The 13300-nt window shown below is 58.2% G+C and overlaps 2 protein-coding genes across 2 annotated transcripts in view; both read left to right on the forward strand.

Annotated features, from left to right (window-relative positions):
• The first annotated feature begins 392 nt into the window (after positions 1-392).
• On the forward strand, positions 393-12529 carry DPH1 (diphthamide biosynthesis 1). Its single transcript, XM_010721719.3, has 11 exons — positions 393-797; positions 1656-1719; positions 6626-6747; positions 7879-8033; positions 8486-8607; positions 10060-10128; positions 10702-10858; positions 11597-11697; positions 11948-12026; positions 12107-12217; positions 12389-12529. The coding sequence occupies exons 1-11, from the start codon at positions 605-607 to the stop codon at positions 12473-12475; spliced, it is 1260 nt and encodes a 419-aa protein (XP_010720021.1). The 5' UTR covers positions 393-604; the 3' UTR covers positions 12476-12529.
• Positions 12530-12565: 36 nt separating this feature from the next.
• Positions 12566-13300, forward strand: part of OVCA2 (OVCA2 serine hydrolase domain containing) — a 7655-nt gene continuing 6920 nt past the window's right edge. Inside the window, exon 1 of the mRNA XM_031556482.1 lies at positions 12566-13298. Within this exon, the coding sequence (XP_031412342.1) occupies positions 12591-13298 (708 nt within the window). The 5' untranslated portion in view covers positions 12566-12590. The remainder of the gene's footprint in view (positions 13299-13300) is intronic.

The raw sequence follows: 13300 nt of genomic DNA on the forward strand, positions 1-13300 counted from the left end.
GATGTGGGGGAGGACGCTGCTGAATCCCCACTGGTGGGAAGGGTGTCAGCGTCGGGTTTGGGGTTGGTTTTTATGTCCTCTCTCCCCCCCAAAAAAAGAAAGTATCGCCCTTGGGGATGGTGGGGGCTGAGAGTGCCTCGACCCCATCCCCACGGGTGGCATCCCCCCGTGTGTGGCCCTATGGACATGACATCTCTGTGGCCCTATGAACACTGTTCCTATGGCCTTATAGATGCAGAGGTCTGAGATATAATGGGCAGAAAAGGTGTTTTTTCCCCCCCAAAACAGCATTATTGTCCCATGTTGGGCGAAGGAGGCTGCAATTCATCCCTGGGGATGTGGCACAGGGTCTTTCTGTGGCTTCAGGGATTTGGTGTCCCCATGGCCTTAGGGTCACAGGATCCCCATGGCCCTAGGAGCACTGTGTCCCTGGAGCCTGAGGATGCTGTGCCCACGGCCTTACGGTTGCAGTGTCCCCATAGCCCCAGGATGTGATGTCTCCATGCCCTTAGGACACGGTGTCCCCATGACTGCTGGGTCAGCATGCCCTATGTGATGTCTCCATGGCCTTAGGACACAATGTCCCTATGGCCCCAAGGACCCGATGCCCTATAGGCTTCCCCCCTTGACTCCCACTGTATCCCCAGGTCGAGCCCCACGTCGCACTGCCCGCCAGGTCCCCGAGGAGCTGCTGAATAATGAAGAGCTGCGGGAGGCAGTGGGGGCTCTGCCTTCCAACTACAACTTTGAGATCCCCAAAACCATCTGGAGGATCCGGCAGGCAGGAGCCAAAAAAGGTGAGCAGTGGGGAGGGGACGTGGGAGGGCTGTGGCTCTGAGTGATGTGGTCAGTGGGCACAGTGGGGCTGGGTTGGGGTTGGAGATGGGGATTTGGGATGTCTTTTCCAACCTGAATGATTCTATGGGGTGGTCACTGTCAGTGCTGGGATGGGTTCAGGATGGCAGCCAGGACCCTCCTGCTGTGTGCTTGGCCACCAGTGCCATTGGGTGGCAGTGGGTAAAGGCAGCCCCAGGTGGGGACAGTGGGGCTAAGAGGCATCATCTCACTGAATAAATGCATGCCATACGTGGAGCTGTGCTGGCACCTCCAAAGTGGGAGAGCAGCAGCGAGGGAAAGGGCAGTGAAGGACGATCAAAGGTTTGGAACAGCTCTGTACAATGGGAGATTAAATAGATTTAGTTCTTTTTGTTGGGAAAGAGACAAACGAAGGGGGGATATGACAGAGGGCTGTGGAATTATGAATGGTACAGAGCTGAAAAGGCGATGATTATCCACTCTTTCTTGTAGCTGGAGAACCAGGGGCACACGTTTACATTATTAGGAGCAGGTTTAAAATAAACAGAAGAAAGTACCTCTTCCTGTGCAGCGCTTAATTAAAACCCAGAACTCATTACAGCGGGAAGTGGGAGAGACAAGGAGTGTCGGCGGGTTCAGAAAGGGATTAAATGCATTCGCACGGGGTGGGTGCGAGCAGCAGAGGGTGAGCTGTTCCTGGGAAGTCTGTGCTGTGCTGCTGCTTTCTGAGGCCACAGTGCCCCATTTCAGTTTTGGGGAGGGATGAAGTGGTTTGGTGTGCTATGGGGTGGGCCCCAGTTAGGAGCATCCCCCATTAACCACAGCCTTTCTCTTCCCAGTGGCCCTGCAGATGCCGGAGGGGCTGCTCATGTTTGCCTGCACCATTGCAGATATCATTGAGCGGTAAGATCTGACCTGATACTGGGGCTCGGGGGGGTCCCAACCTAATGCAGCACCATCTGTGCCTTGGGGACGGGGACAGCATGGTCACACCACGTCCCCAACGCCTGCAGTCCCCACTGCTGTCACACATCCCTGCTGTCGGGGTGATAGTGCCCTTGGTGACGCATCCCCTGGAGCTGTGACCTCAGTGTCACCACCAGTGGGGTCACAGCACCTGTTAGCACGCTGTCACCTTGTGTGAAGAGGCTCACAGGGAGGTGACAGCACCTGGGGGGGGAGTCATGGCACATACCCCGGCTTTGTCACCTGTCCCATCTCTGCATAAGGGGTGGGAGGATGCAGGGGATGGGTGCAGAGTGCAGGTGGCTCTGCGTGGGTCTGTCCCTTTAAGCAGCGCTGCCTCCTCTCCCCGGCTTTGGCACCCAGCCGCTTTCATGTCTCTGACTTCAAAGGCAGCGGATTAAGGGGCTCTTTCATCTGAATGAAACCTTAAGCCCCACTTCCCCGAGCTGCAGCAGCCCCACCGGCCTCGCCCTCACTGCCAGCAGTGGTGGCACCCTGACCGGGGGCACCCCAAGGTCTGTCCCTTGGTTGGGGGCACTGGGTGACATCCGTGTTGCAGCTGGGGACAAATGCTCTGGTGTGGTGGGAATTGATGTGATGGAAATCTGTGCAGTCCCAGTGGGGATAGAGTCAAGCTGCCACCAACCCCAGAGTGACACGTCCCATGTTCTGTAGCCAGGGCTGTTCTGCTCTCCTGGGGTTTTTCTCCCTTTTTGCTTTGGATAAAACATCCCCTGGGGCTGGGATGAGAGTGAGAACGTGCACATGGTGCTGGCCGGGTTCTTGTCTGCCCCACTGCAGGGAAGCAGTGGGGCCAAGGGCAGGGGGCTGCTGGTTGGAGACCCAGATGGTGAGGACAAGAGCAGGGTTGGGTTCCTGGTCCATGCGCATCATGTTGGCTGGGAGCAGGGATGAAGATGTCATGGGAGCAACATGGAAAAGCGTCGGGCACTTAACACAGAGCCTTTCAAATAGAGACGCTGACAGCATTGACCGGTGTGAAGTCCTGTTAATTAGCACTAATAGGTTTGTCGTTGTCGTGGAGCGTGGAGGGGGGTGGGGGGTCCGCAGCCCCCGTTGAGGTGGGGGTCTCGCTGCTGCCTGCAGGCTGCTGAGCTGGCGGGGCCGTGCGCTGCTGGAGCCGCATCACGACGCTCTCCAGGCAGCATCCAAATTGGCTCCGTTTCTGGTGGCTGATGTAATTCGGTGGAGGGGAGCTCGTGCCGGTGAGGGGGTGGCAGCGTGGGGGAAAGCCTGGACAACAGCTCGGGATCGGGGGGCAGCCCTCAGCCCACCAGCTCCATGTGTTGGGGAGGGGGATGTTAGGAGCAGACCCCCCCACCCCCTCTCCTTCCCCGTGCATGGCAGGCGGCTCAGCTGGGCTCTTGATTCCTTGTTAATAAAATCAGCTGTCAGGCTGTGCAGCTGCTAATCCCCCCTGTCTCCTGCTAATAGGGGAGGTGATGGAGTCAGGGACATGCTGGTGGCACCGCTCTGCCCCTTCCCTGCCCTGGAGCTGGTGGCCACAGTAGCAAAGGAGGGGAGCCCCCAGGTGCCACGCGCTGTCCCATCCTGGTGGATGGCACCATGAGGACACCACGTCCCTTGGCCATGCTGTTGTGGTGTCAACCCTAAAGGACCCTTCTTGGGGTGCAGGATTCAGCCACCGCTGCCCTCCCTGTTCCCTTTGTCCTTCGAGCGCATGGTGCTGCACAGGGGGGATTTAATCACCCTCATTAAGCACACAACAGCATCATTAGGGAGAATGAAGTTCTCACTTCAGTGGAGATGGTGAACAGCTCGGTTGGGGCGGTGACGACGTGGGGCGAGTGGGGCAAAGGGCTGCTACCTCCTGAGGTCAGAACGTGCCAACGCCATCCTGCTGTGGCGTCTGCATCCTTGTGTCTGTGTCCTTGTGTCCATGTCCTATGTCCTTGTGTCCCTGCAGAGCCTGGGGAGCTGGCAACTCCATGGCCCATCCGTGGGGAAGCTGCCACCAAGGAGATGGGCACCAGATGGGTGTGGGACAGCCATGGTGGCTTGGTCACCGCTGTTCTCTGCTCCGTAGCTTTGTCTTTTGGGGGGTTTTCCAGCTTCAAGGCCAGCAAAGCACAGAGCTAGGATGCACCAAAGGCCAACAATGGGGTCACAGTGCTGTGCATCCTTGTGTTGGATGGGAACCCTGTCCCTGTTGCCACCTCCCCATCCTGACCCACTTGCAGGTGCTCTGCGGGTCCCCGCGCTGCACGCAGGCAATAATTGCCCAGCTGCAGCGGTGCTCTTCCAGAGCCGCTTGCAGTAAAATTGCAAACTCATTATTTTAATTATGTGCAGCTTTCCTGTGCTAATGAAGTTGGGAACCTGGTAATGGGGCTCGGCGACGGGCTTCTCTGCTAATTAATCGCATTGTTCTATGCTGGGGCTGCGCTCAATGCTTTTAGGGGGATGGAAGGTTGGGGTCGAGTGAAGAGTTCCATGTACCCATCCCAAAGGGACTTGGGCACCCATGGTGCTGTTGGGATCAGGGGCTCCCCTCCAACCCTTCTCAGGGATTGGATGTGGGAAGTTTTGCTGGGAAAAGTCAAGCAGGAGCAAAACCAGGGGGGTGCTGGCAAAGGGATGGGGTCCCCGTGTTTGTCACTGGGTTGTGTCACCTCTGCGCCGTGCCGTGGCAGAGCAGTGCGGGGGGTCCCAACCCTCTGCCAGTGCTGAGCGTGGCACTTTATAAATGGCATTTTGGGAGCCATCTGTTTAAAGGAGGAAATAATGAATTAGGGGAGATGAGGAAAACGCTAAGGCCGGGCTGTTTTTCAGAATGAACGGGGTTTGCGGGACGGAAAAGATGAATAACCTCCCCTTGTCTTCAATATTCATGAGCTCCCGGCGGGAGCGAACGGCTCGCAGCCCCGTGGGGACAGCCCTGTCACCACGTCCTGACGTGCCACCACACCACCAGGCAGTGGGGACATGGAGCATGGCAAGGACTGTGTCCCATTGCAGTGCAGCGTCCCGTGTCGCGGGCAGGTGGATGCTAATTGACATTTCCTTCCTCTGTAGTTTGATGAAAGGCTCCGGCGACGCCGAACTGATTAAAACATCAAGGGGAGGCCCCCGTGCTCTGCTTTGATTTGTCTCAGGAGATTATGGCTGCTCCATCATAGCCCATCCGGAGTGGGTGACCCCGGCATGTGCTGTCCCCACGTCACCATGGGGAGCCTGCTGCCATCGGCCTTCAATGTCCTTGGTCTGTCCCATGTCCCCTGTCCAGTCCCCATGGCTGGAGTGTGGTATGAGGTCAGGCAGCTCAGCCCCATCCCCGTATGGCCATGTGCCATGGGTGGGAGCACAGTGCCCCTCTGCCATCCCCTCCCTCCACCGTTGCTATTTCACTTTCTTGCTCTTCACCCCCAGGGACTTTCTCTGGGGTTTGGGCCAATTTGCATACATTTTAATCTATAAAAAATTAAGCGGCGCTGGCTGCTGCTCTGAGTCAGACCTCCCCGTCCTGAATCTTAAGGAGCTGAATAATTTTCCACTTTTGCTGAGATGTGTGGAGTCTGATTCACGTTCATCTCATCACCTCTCATTAAAGAAGGGGGCTGGGGGGAACCGGGGGGTGGGGAAAGAGCCTTCTGGATCATTCAGCAGCCCTATGGCACTGCCATATGGGCAGTGGGGTGGCCGTGTGCCCATCCGTGCCATTGAGACCGCAGCTTTGGGTGCTGACACCCATCCTCCAGCTGTCCCCAACACATCCCCTGCCCATGGGATGTCCGCTTTGGGCAGGACACGAAGATGATGGAGATGATGGTGGCTTTGTCCCCGCACTGGGGACACTGCGTGCCCTGTCCCCTTCCCCGAGCGCTGCCGTTGGGTCGGAGCTGTTAATATTCTGCACGCTCCGCCATTCCTCCACCTTCTGCCATCTGCCCAGATCTGCCCACCACTTCTATTCTTGCCGCCGACGTAACGCTCCCTGCACGGCACTCAGGGAGGGGGACCCTGGCCCTCAGCCAGTGCCAGCAGGGGGTGACGCCTCTGCTGTCCCCAAACCCTGCATTGGTGTCACTGGGACCGCACCGGCACCCGGACCCCGATGGCACCACAGCTACCATCCTGTCAGAAGGGTCTTCCAACCCAGCCTGGGGCACAACCTTGGTGTAAATAAGGCATCAGCATCTGGTTGAAGCAGCCCTCCAGTCATGGGGCTTTGTCGCTGCGATACCTGCTTTCCTAATTAAAACACCACGGGAACGTGGCCAAGTTAATAATCCCCCGAAATGGTGCAATAAACCACCGGTGAAGGTGGCACGCTTAAATCACACGACGGGGCTTTATCTCCCAATGGCAGCACCAGGTATGGGTTCCAGGGGACAGTGCCACTTTGTGCTGTCCGTCTCCAAGTGCCAGCCAGGCATGGGCTGGAGGGCAGCAGCAGTGCCCAGGGTGTGGGGGCACGGCCTCTGCTGTGGGGTTGGCACGGTTCGGAATGGCTCTGATCCTCAGCTCGGTGGCCCTGCGCTGGGTCTCTCCGTGCCGCTGCATTAGGAAACTGGCAGCGTATTATTTGATGAGCGGATAATCCGCTGAATTGCAAACAGCTTTACCCAATTGAAGAGGCGGATTAGCGCTCTCCACTTTAATCATGTTGACATCTCGGAGAGTGGCCAGTGCTCGTCCTCCCCGCTGCGTGCCGAGGGGTCCCCCGTTCGCACCGCATCACGTGCCGGCGGGGACACAGAGGGGCTGGGGACACCGGCAGAGGGCAGGGAGGACGTGCGCCGTGACGGTGCCATCCTGATGCCACCTCGATGCCACCTGCACTGTTTTGTCCCTCCTGCAGGTTTACAGATGCTGAGGCGGTGGTGATGGGCGATGTGACGTACGGCGCGTGCTGCGTGGATGACTACACGGCGCGGGCTCTGGGTGCTGACTTCTTGGTGCACTATGGACACAGCTGCCTGAGTAGGTGACATTGGGTTCTGGGGTGTGTAGTGGCACTGGGGACTGCCAGTATTGTGCCTGTGCTCAGTGCCAGCTTGGGGCCGTGGCACCAAGTGATCTCCGGAGAGCCTGGGTAGGGCCGGGCTGATTGGGTTGCTGCCTTTGGATAGGATTTGGGGAGCAGCAGTGCATGCGGAGCGTGTCCCTATCGCAGCGCCGCAGTGCCTGCTTGGCAGTGGCATTGCCCGAATCACAGCCCTGAGCCTGACATCAGCAGAGCACACAGCCTCAGTGCCTGGGAGCTACTGGTGGGGATGGGGACAATAGGGACGGTGGGGACAATGGGGACGTGGCTTTGCGCTGGCTGGAAGGGGAAGGGAGGAGGAGGCTGTGTGCTCCCCAGGCGGACGGTACTCTGGATCCGGTTGCCATGGAAACTGCGCTGCTGTCCCAGATGCTGCTAACTTTGAAGTCCACCCAGGATGGAATCAGCCCAAAAATAACAATAAGACACTCTGGGTTTTAAGGTGGATCGGTGGAATTGCTGTGCTGGGCAGCAACCTCGGTCTTCCCAGCATCCTGCAGCCCCTCTGAGCCTGGGCAGGGGCTCTGGGGATGCTTACGCTTCATAGGATCGCTCCGGGCTCCTTATGAAATACTGACCTCCTGGTTGAGATCTGTAACTCAAAACCACATTATGAATTAAGCACCCCAGGGGGCATCTATTGGGCTGCCCACCCTGACACCAGCTCAGCACAGCTATCCTTGTGGAATCCCCATGGTACTTTTGGGGCTGCCACCCCAGAGCCACCATCCCCATCCCTCCGGCCCTGCAGGAGGGAGTAATTTGCACTTAATTGTGCTCAGGCGAAGCGCACCAAAATGGGAAGTGAATGCGGAGCTGCAGATCGATGTGGACTCTGTGTACTTTAATTATTCACTTAATCGTGGTGACACAGGCTTCTTAGCACCGGGGGTAATTAGATTTGTGTTCATTGATCCCCCCCGGGCTGCCGTTATCCAGAGAGAAATGAATGGGTGCTCCATCTGCACCCCCTGCCTGGAGTGAACAGACCCCCATCTGCCCTACACCAGGCTATGGGACATAAGGAGAGCCCCCCAGAATCATCCTCACACTCTTTCTCTTGGCAGTCCCCATCGATACCACGCGTGGTCTGAAGATGCTCTACGTCTTCGTGGACATCAAGATTGACACGTCCCATTTCCTCGACACGATCCGCTTCAACTTCGCCGCAGGCTCTTCCCTGGCCCTGGTCAGCACCATCCAGTTTGTGGCAGCAGTGCAGGTGGGCAGCCACGATCGCGTTGATGGAGAGCTTTGTGATAACTCTGATCAATGTTTCACAGCAGCACCACTCCCCAGCTCCCCTGGGAGCTGCTCTGTAAATGTCAGGGCAGGCAGAGGAGCACGTGGTATTTCGGTGCAGTGCTGGGGGAAGCTCCAGCAGCTCTGTCTGTCTGTCTGCTCCTGAGCGGAGATGAATGAGCCTCTTGAGCCACGTCTATCCAAACATGAGGCTGTTGGAGCGTTAAGCATTTTCCCTTCTCTTCTAATTGATATGTTGTTCGAGTGTGGCAGAGCATCTCTGCTCCACAGGGCCATTACTTTGTGAACTGAGGCACCCTGTGGCTCTCCAGATTGAGGTGCCCCAAGGGTCCCCAGCACTGTAATTGTCGCAGACTTGGCCAGGTTTGGGCTCTGTATCTCGTCTCTCTGGCTGACCCCATGTCTCTGCAGGCGGCCTCACAGGAGCTGCAGTCGCAGTACAAGGTGTGTGTGCCCCAGTGTAAGCCTCTGTCCCCTGGTGAGATATTGGGCTGCACATCGCCCCGGCTTGCACGGGACACTGATGCCATTGTGTAAGTACCCCAAGGACCCTGCAGCTCATGGCAGTGCAGAGAGCCAGGCTGGAGCCACGCTCCGTATCCAACCCCATCCCCATCCTCAAATCTGTCTCTATCCTTAAACCCATCCGCAGTCATGTCTCCATTCTCAATTCGATCATCATCCCCAGTACATCTGCGGCCCTCTCCCCCTTCCCAACCTTGTCCCCAAACCCATCCTCAATGCCATTCTTCTTCCTAGTGCCATCCCCATCCCTACCCTATCCCAAATCCTTTCCCCATTTCCAATCCCGACTCCATCCTCAATCCCATCTCCATGCCCTCCCCAAATCCGTGGGTACATTTTCCTGGTGCCAGGATTACCCATCCCTCTCCTGCCCTGCCTGGGGTGTACGTGGGCTGGGCTGGGTCCCTCCGGCTCCTAAAGCTGCTCTGATTGGCGTCTGCTCGTAGCACAGAGGAAATAATTGAGTCGTATATCAGAATAGATAATAGATGGAAGGGCGGGTGGATAATTGGAAAAGACAAATGGCCGGGGCCCAACATCACAGCAACATTAATTTTATTTAAGGACAGCAAATTAGAGGGAGCACTTCGCTTCCTATCACCTAATTATTTTAGGTAATGGAAATGCTTAATGTACTGTGAATACAGTGCGCTGCAGAATAAATAAATACGAGGACCCCACCCTTGGGGGTGTTTAAACCCCATCTCACCCACCCAGGGTGGGATGGAGGATCATCCTCATGTTCCCAGCCGTGGGGCAGCCAGGTGGGATGGGGCTGTGACTTTGCCCTGCACCAGGACCTGGGGGAGAGGCATTGCGTTTCTGCTGTCCCCAAGGCCACCAAGCTGGCATGGCACAGGCATGAGCAGAGCCATTCTGCTGCCATTGGAACCATAGCATGGTACCCGCAATCCTCCTAGGTGCTCACGCCCGACGTACCTGCATCCTCCCCGCGTTGTTATTTTCTTATTTAGCCCGTCTCTGGGGCTAACTTTTGCCGACAAATTAGCTTTGATCTTCCAAAATGTCATTCTCCAATTAAGGGCAAAAATCTAGTCAAGTTTTACGTCTGAATTCATTTTCCGAGCCCTCACTCCATTAGGGCAGCTGAATGAAAGGCTTTGAAATGTAATTGCTGACTTGAAATCCGATTAGAAATGGAAGCAGCAACGTCTATAACCAGCCGTAGAGACGGAGCACCGGCCCTGCTGCTTCATGTCCATTTTTGCTCCAAAAGTGTCTGTCTGTCCATCTGTCCGTCCATCCATCCATCCATCCGTCTTTCTCTTCATACTGCCCATCTGTCTATCTGTCTGTCCATCTCTCCATCCGTCCATCTGTCCGTCCATCCATCCATCCATCTGTCCATCTGACCATCTATCCATCCGTCCCCACACCCTGCATGCAGGAAGGAACACACCGACTCCACCACCTCCCATTGCTCTCCCTCTCTCCCACAGCTATTTGGGGGACGGCCGCTTCCACCTGGAGTCCATCATGATCTCCAACCCGGGGATACCCGCCTACAGGTAGGGCCAACTCCTCCCCCATCCCAGCAGGGCAGAGGGAGCCACGCTCCATGCAGTGAACACCAGCCATTTACTCCGGCTGAATATAAACATTTTGACAAGTACCTGTGAAAGCTCTTTGAGGTGCAGCCATTAAACTCCCCGGCTGCTGCAGGCAGAGGCCATAAAGCGCGATGATGAGGCTGCTGAAAGCAGATGAAATATCAAGAGCGAAAGGCAGGGCCCATTTGGTGAAATCTGAATTTCTTAGTAGGTCGTTTGTTACGAACGGGAGGCGCGCGTCAGCTTTATGGCGCTGGGGAAGCTGCCGAAACCCGAGTGGGATTTGATTAAAATTCTCCTCGTCAAACAAAGCAACAAATCAAAGATTCCTTTATAATTGATGAGCCGGGATGGGGAGGGGCTGAGCGTGGGGGGCTGCGATGGCAGCGCGGTCCTGGTCCCGTTGCCCTCCTGATGAACCAACTGGGCCCTGTGAGCCAATTAGTGCAAATGAAGGAGGGCACGGAGCGGTTTGGGGGCCATCTGTGGGGCTGGGGGCTGCTTGTGGCTGAGTTTGGGTCTGCTCCACAGGTACGATCCCTACAGCAAGGTCTTCTCACAGGAGCATTATGCCCATGACCGCATGCGAGAAGCCCGGCAGGCCGCCATCCGCTCCGCCGCCCGTGCCCAGTGCTGGGGGCTGCTACTGGGCACCCTGGGGCGACAGGGATCCCCTGCCATCCTACAGGTATTGCTGGGTCCCCTCACCTTGGGGACGTGGCTGGGAAAGGGGCAAGGACAGCGCCTGCCCTCTCTTGCTGCCATCGATCCGCCCCGAGCCGTGCGGGCAGGGCAATTAGCAGCAGATGAGGGAGGTTGGCCAAGGGCTCATTAAACACTGGCCAGCCGTGGAGACCCCCCTGGATGAGCAGCTCAGCAATTAATTCGCTGGTTTGGTTTTAATTGGATGAACTCCTGCTTGAGTTCACTGTCTCTACGGTCAAGGGGAGCAGAGCCAAGGTGCTGTCATTGACGTTGGGAGGGATTTGGGGGATCAGCAGTGAGATGTGGGGCAGAGACCCTGGGAGTGATTTTGGGGGACGGCTCAGGGAGGTGATGGGCACAATAAGGCACGGAAAATAGTTGGTGGCTCTGAGGTCACGGCCACGCTGCTCGCGTCCTCCCACAGCCTTCAGCCCTGCAGCAGGCAGGCCTCCCAAGGCTGGCAGCCGCTAACGAGAACAGATTGTTGTCATTGAGCAGTAATTACTTCATTAGGCCAAGGCACGCGCTAGGGAAAGCGGCGTGCGAGCTGGAGCTGCGGCCCTGTCACCGTGTGTGCCCCCCTGGATGTGACAGGGACACAGAGCTGTGTTCCCAAGAGGCCTGAGCTTTGGGTTCTGTATGGCCTTCTGGATGGAAAGTGCTGTGTGGGTTATTAAGGCTGGTGAGCCCCTGACCCACGGTGCTGTTTTTCTCCCCACAGCACCTGGAGTCACGGCTGCGTGCCCTGGGCCGGCCATTCGTGCGGGTGCTGCTGTCTGAGATCTTCCCTAGCAAGCTGCAGCTCTTTGACAGCGTGGATGCGTGAGTGCTCCCGGCCCCATCCCTGTGGGGAGCCCCAAAGCCGTGCTGGGAACGTGGTGCTGGGCCTGAGGTAGTTCTGGGCTGTTGTCATGGAGAGTTCCTCCGTGGTGCCCCCAAATCCAAGTGATGTTTCTTGGTCCTGGAACACAGCACGGTGAAGGGGAGCAGCTCCTCATGGGGGTGCTCAGAGCCATCCTGGGGTTCCTCACACGGGGCCGTAGGGGCTTTATTGCTGCCATTCTCCTCACAGGTGGGTGCAGATCGCCTGTCCCCGGCTCTCCATCGACTGGGGGGAGGCCTTCAACAAACCACTGCTGACACCCTATGAGGTGAGCAGCCCCCGGTGCGTTTCAGGAGGACCCCTCCCAGCACCGCGTGTGGCACTCAGCCCCTTATCCCCTTCCCGTAGGCAGCGGTGGCTCTTGGGGACATCGAGTGGCAACAGCCGTACCCCATGGACTTTTATGCCAGTCAGTCCCTGGGACCGTGGACGGCCAATCGATCAGCACGGCCAGCCCAGGTGGGCGCTGGGGGGTGGGAGTCCCCACTGTGTCCCTTGGTGCTCGGTGCCGTGTGTCACAAGCGCCACCCAGTGGCTTACTCCCTGGAGAGCGGGGCCGGTGCCCAGCCGGTGCCTTCGGTCGGGGCACAGGTGGCCCCCTCTCTGCTTACCCCATGTCTGTCCCCACAGGAGAAGCCACTCACAACCTCCAGCCTGAAGAATAGCACTGAGGGGTCCCGCAGTGCCCACTCGCCTGAGGACACGACCACCTCCTGAACAGAGTCCCGGTGGCCCCGCTGCCACCTGTGGGACTTGGCATGGGTACGGCTGCACCAGGGTGAGCATCATCGGGGCCACATGAATTTGAGGCATCCCTGGTACCAGCACCGGGATGGAAAGGGGTGGAACTGAAGACGGCCCGTATGGCCTCGTTGCCTGCTGGAAGCGGGTCCCGCAGCCCCTCCCGCCCCGCATTCCCCCTCACTGCACGGCGCCGGTTCCACGGGCACCCCGTCGGGGCCGCCCCCTCCACGTCCCCGCCCCGCGACCTCCCGCCGCAAGGGGGCGCGCCGGCGGATGGTCCTCTCCGAGCCTTTCCTTGCGTGAGGCGATAGCCAATCAGCGCGTAGCTTTCCGGCGGGAAGGGGAGGGCGGCCGGAAGTGCCGCTCACTTCCGGCCGTGGCGGGCACCATGTCGGAGGGGCGGCCGCTGCGGTTGCTGGCGCTGCACGGTTACCGGCAGAGCGAGCGCCGCTTCCGACAGCGCACCGGCGCGCTGCGCAAGGCTCTGCGAGGCCGCGCTGAGCTCGTAGCCCTCGATGCTCCGCACCTCGTGCCCGGCAGTGAGGATGAAACAAGCGACGACCCCCCACGTGGGTGGTGGTTTTCCAGGCCGGGAACTTTTGAGGCCTCGGAGGCAGCGGATCGGCCGACAGGGCTGGAGGAATCGCTGGAGGCCGTGGCGAGAGCGCTGGAGGAGCGCGGGCCTTTCGACGGGCTGCTGGGCTTCAGCCAGGGTGCGGCGCTGGCCGCTATGGTGTGCGCCCTGCGGGCCCGCGGGGATCCGCGCTTCCCCGTCACCTTCGCCATCCTGGCGTCCGC

This window comes from Meleagris gallopavo, chromosome 21, assembly GCF_000146605.3.
Source record: "Meleagris gallopavo isolate NT-WF06-2002-E0010 breed Aviagen turkey brand Nicholas breeding stock chromosome 21, Turkey_5.1, whole genome shotgun sequence".
Classification (NCBI taxonomy): domain Eukaryota; kingdom Metazoa; phylum Chordata; class Aves; order Galliformes; family Phasianidae; genus Meleagris; species Meleagris gallopavo.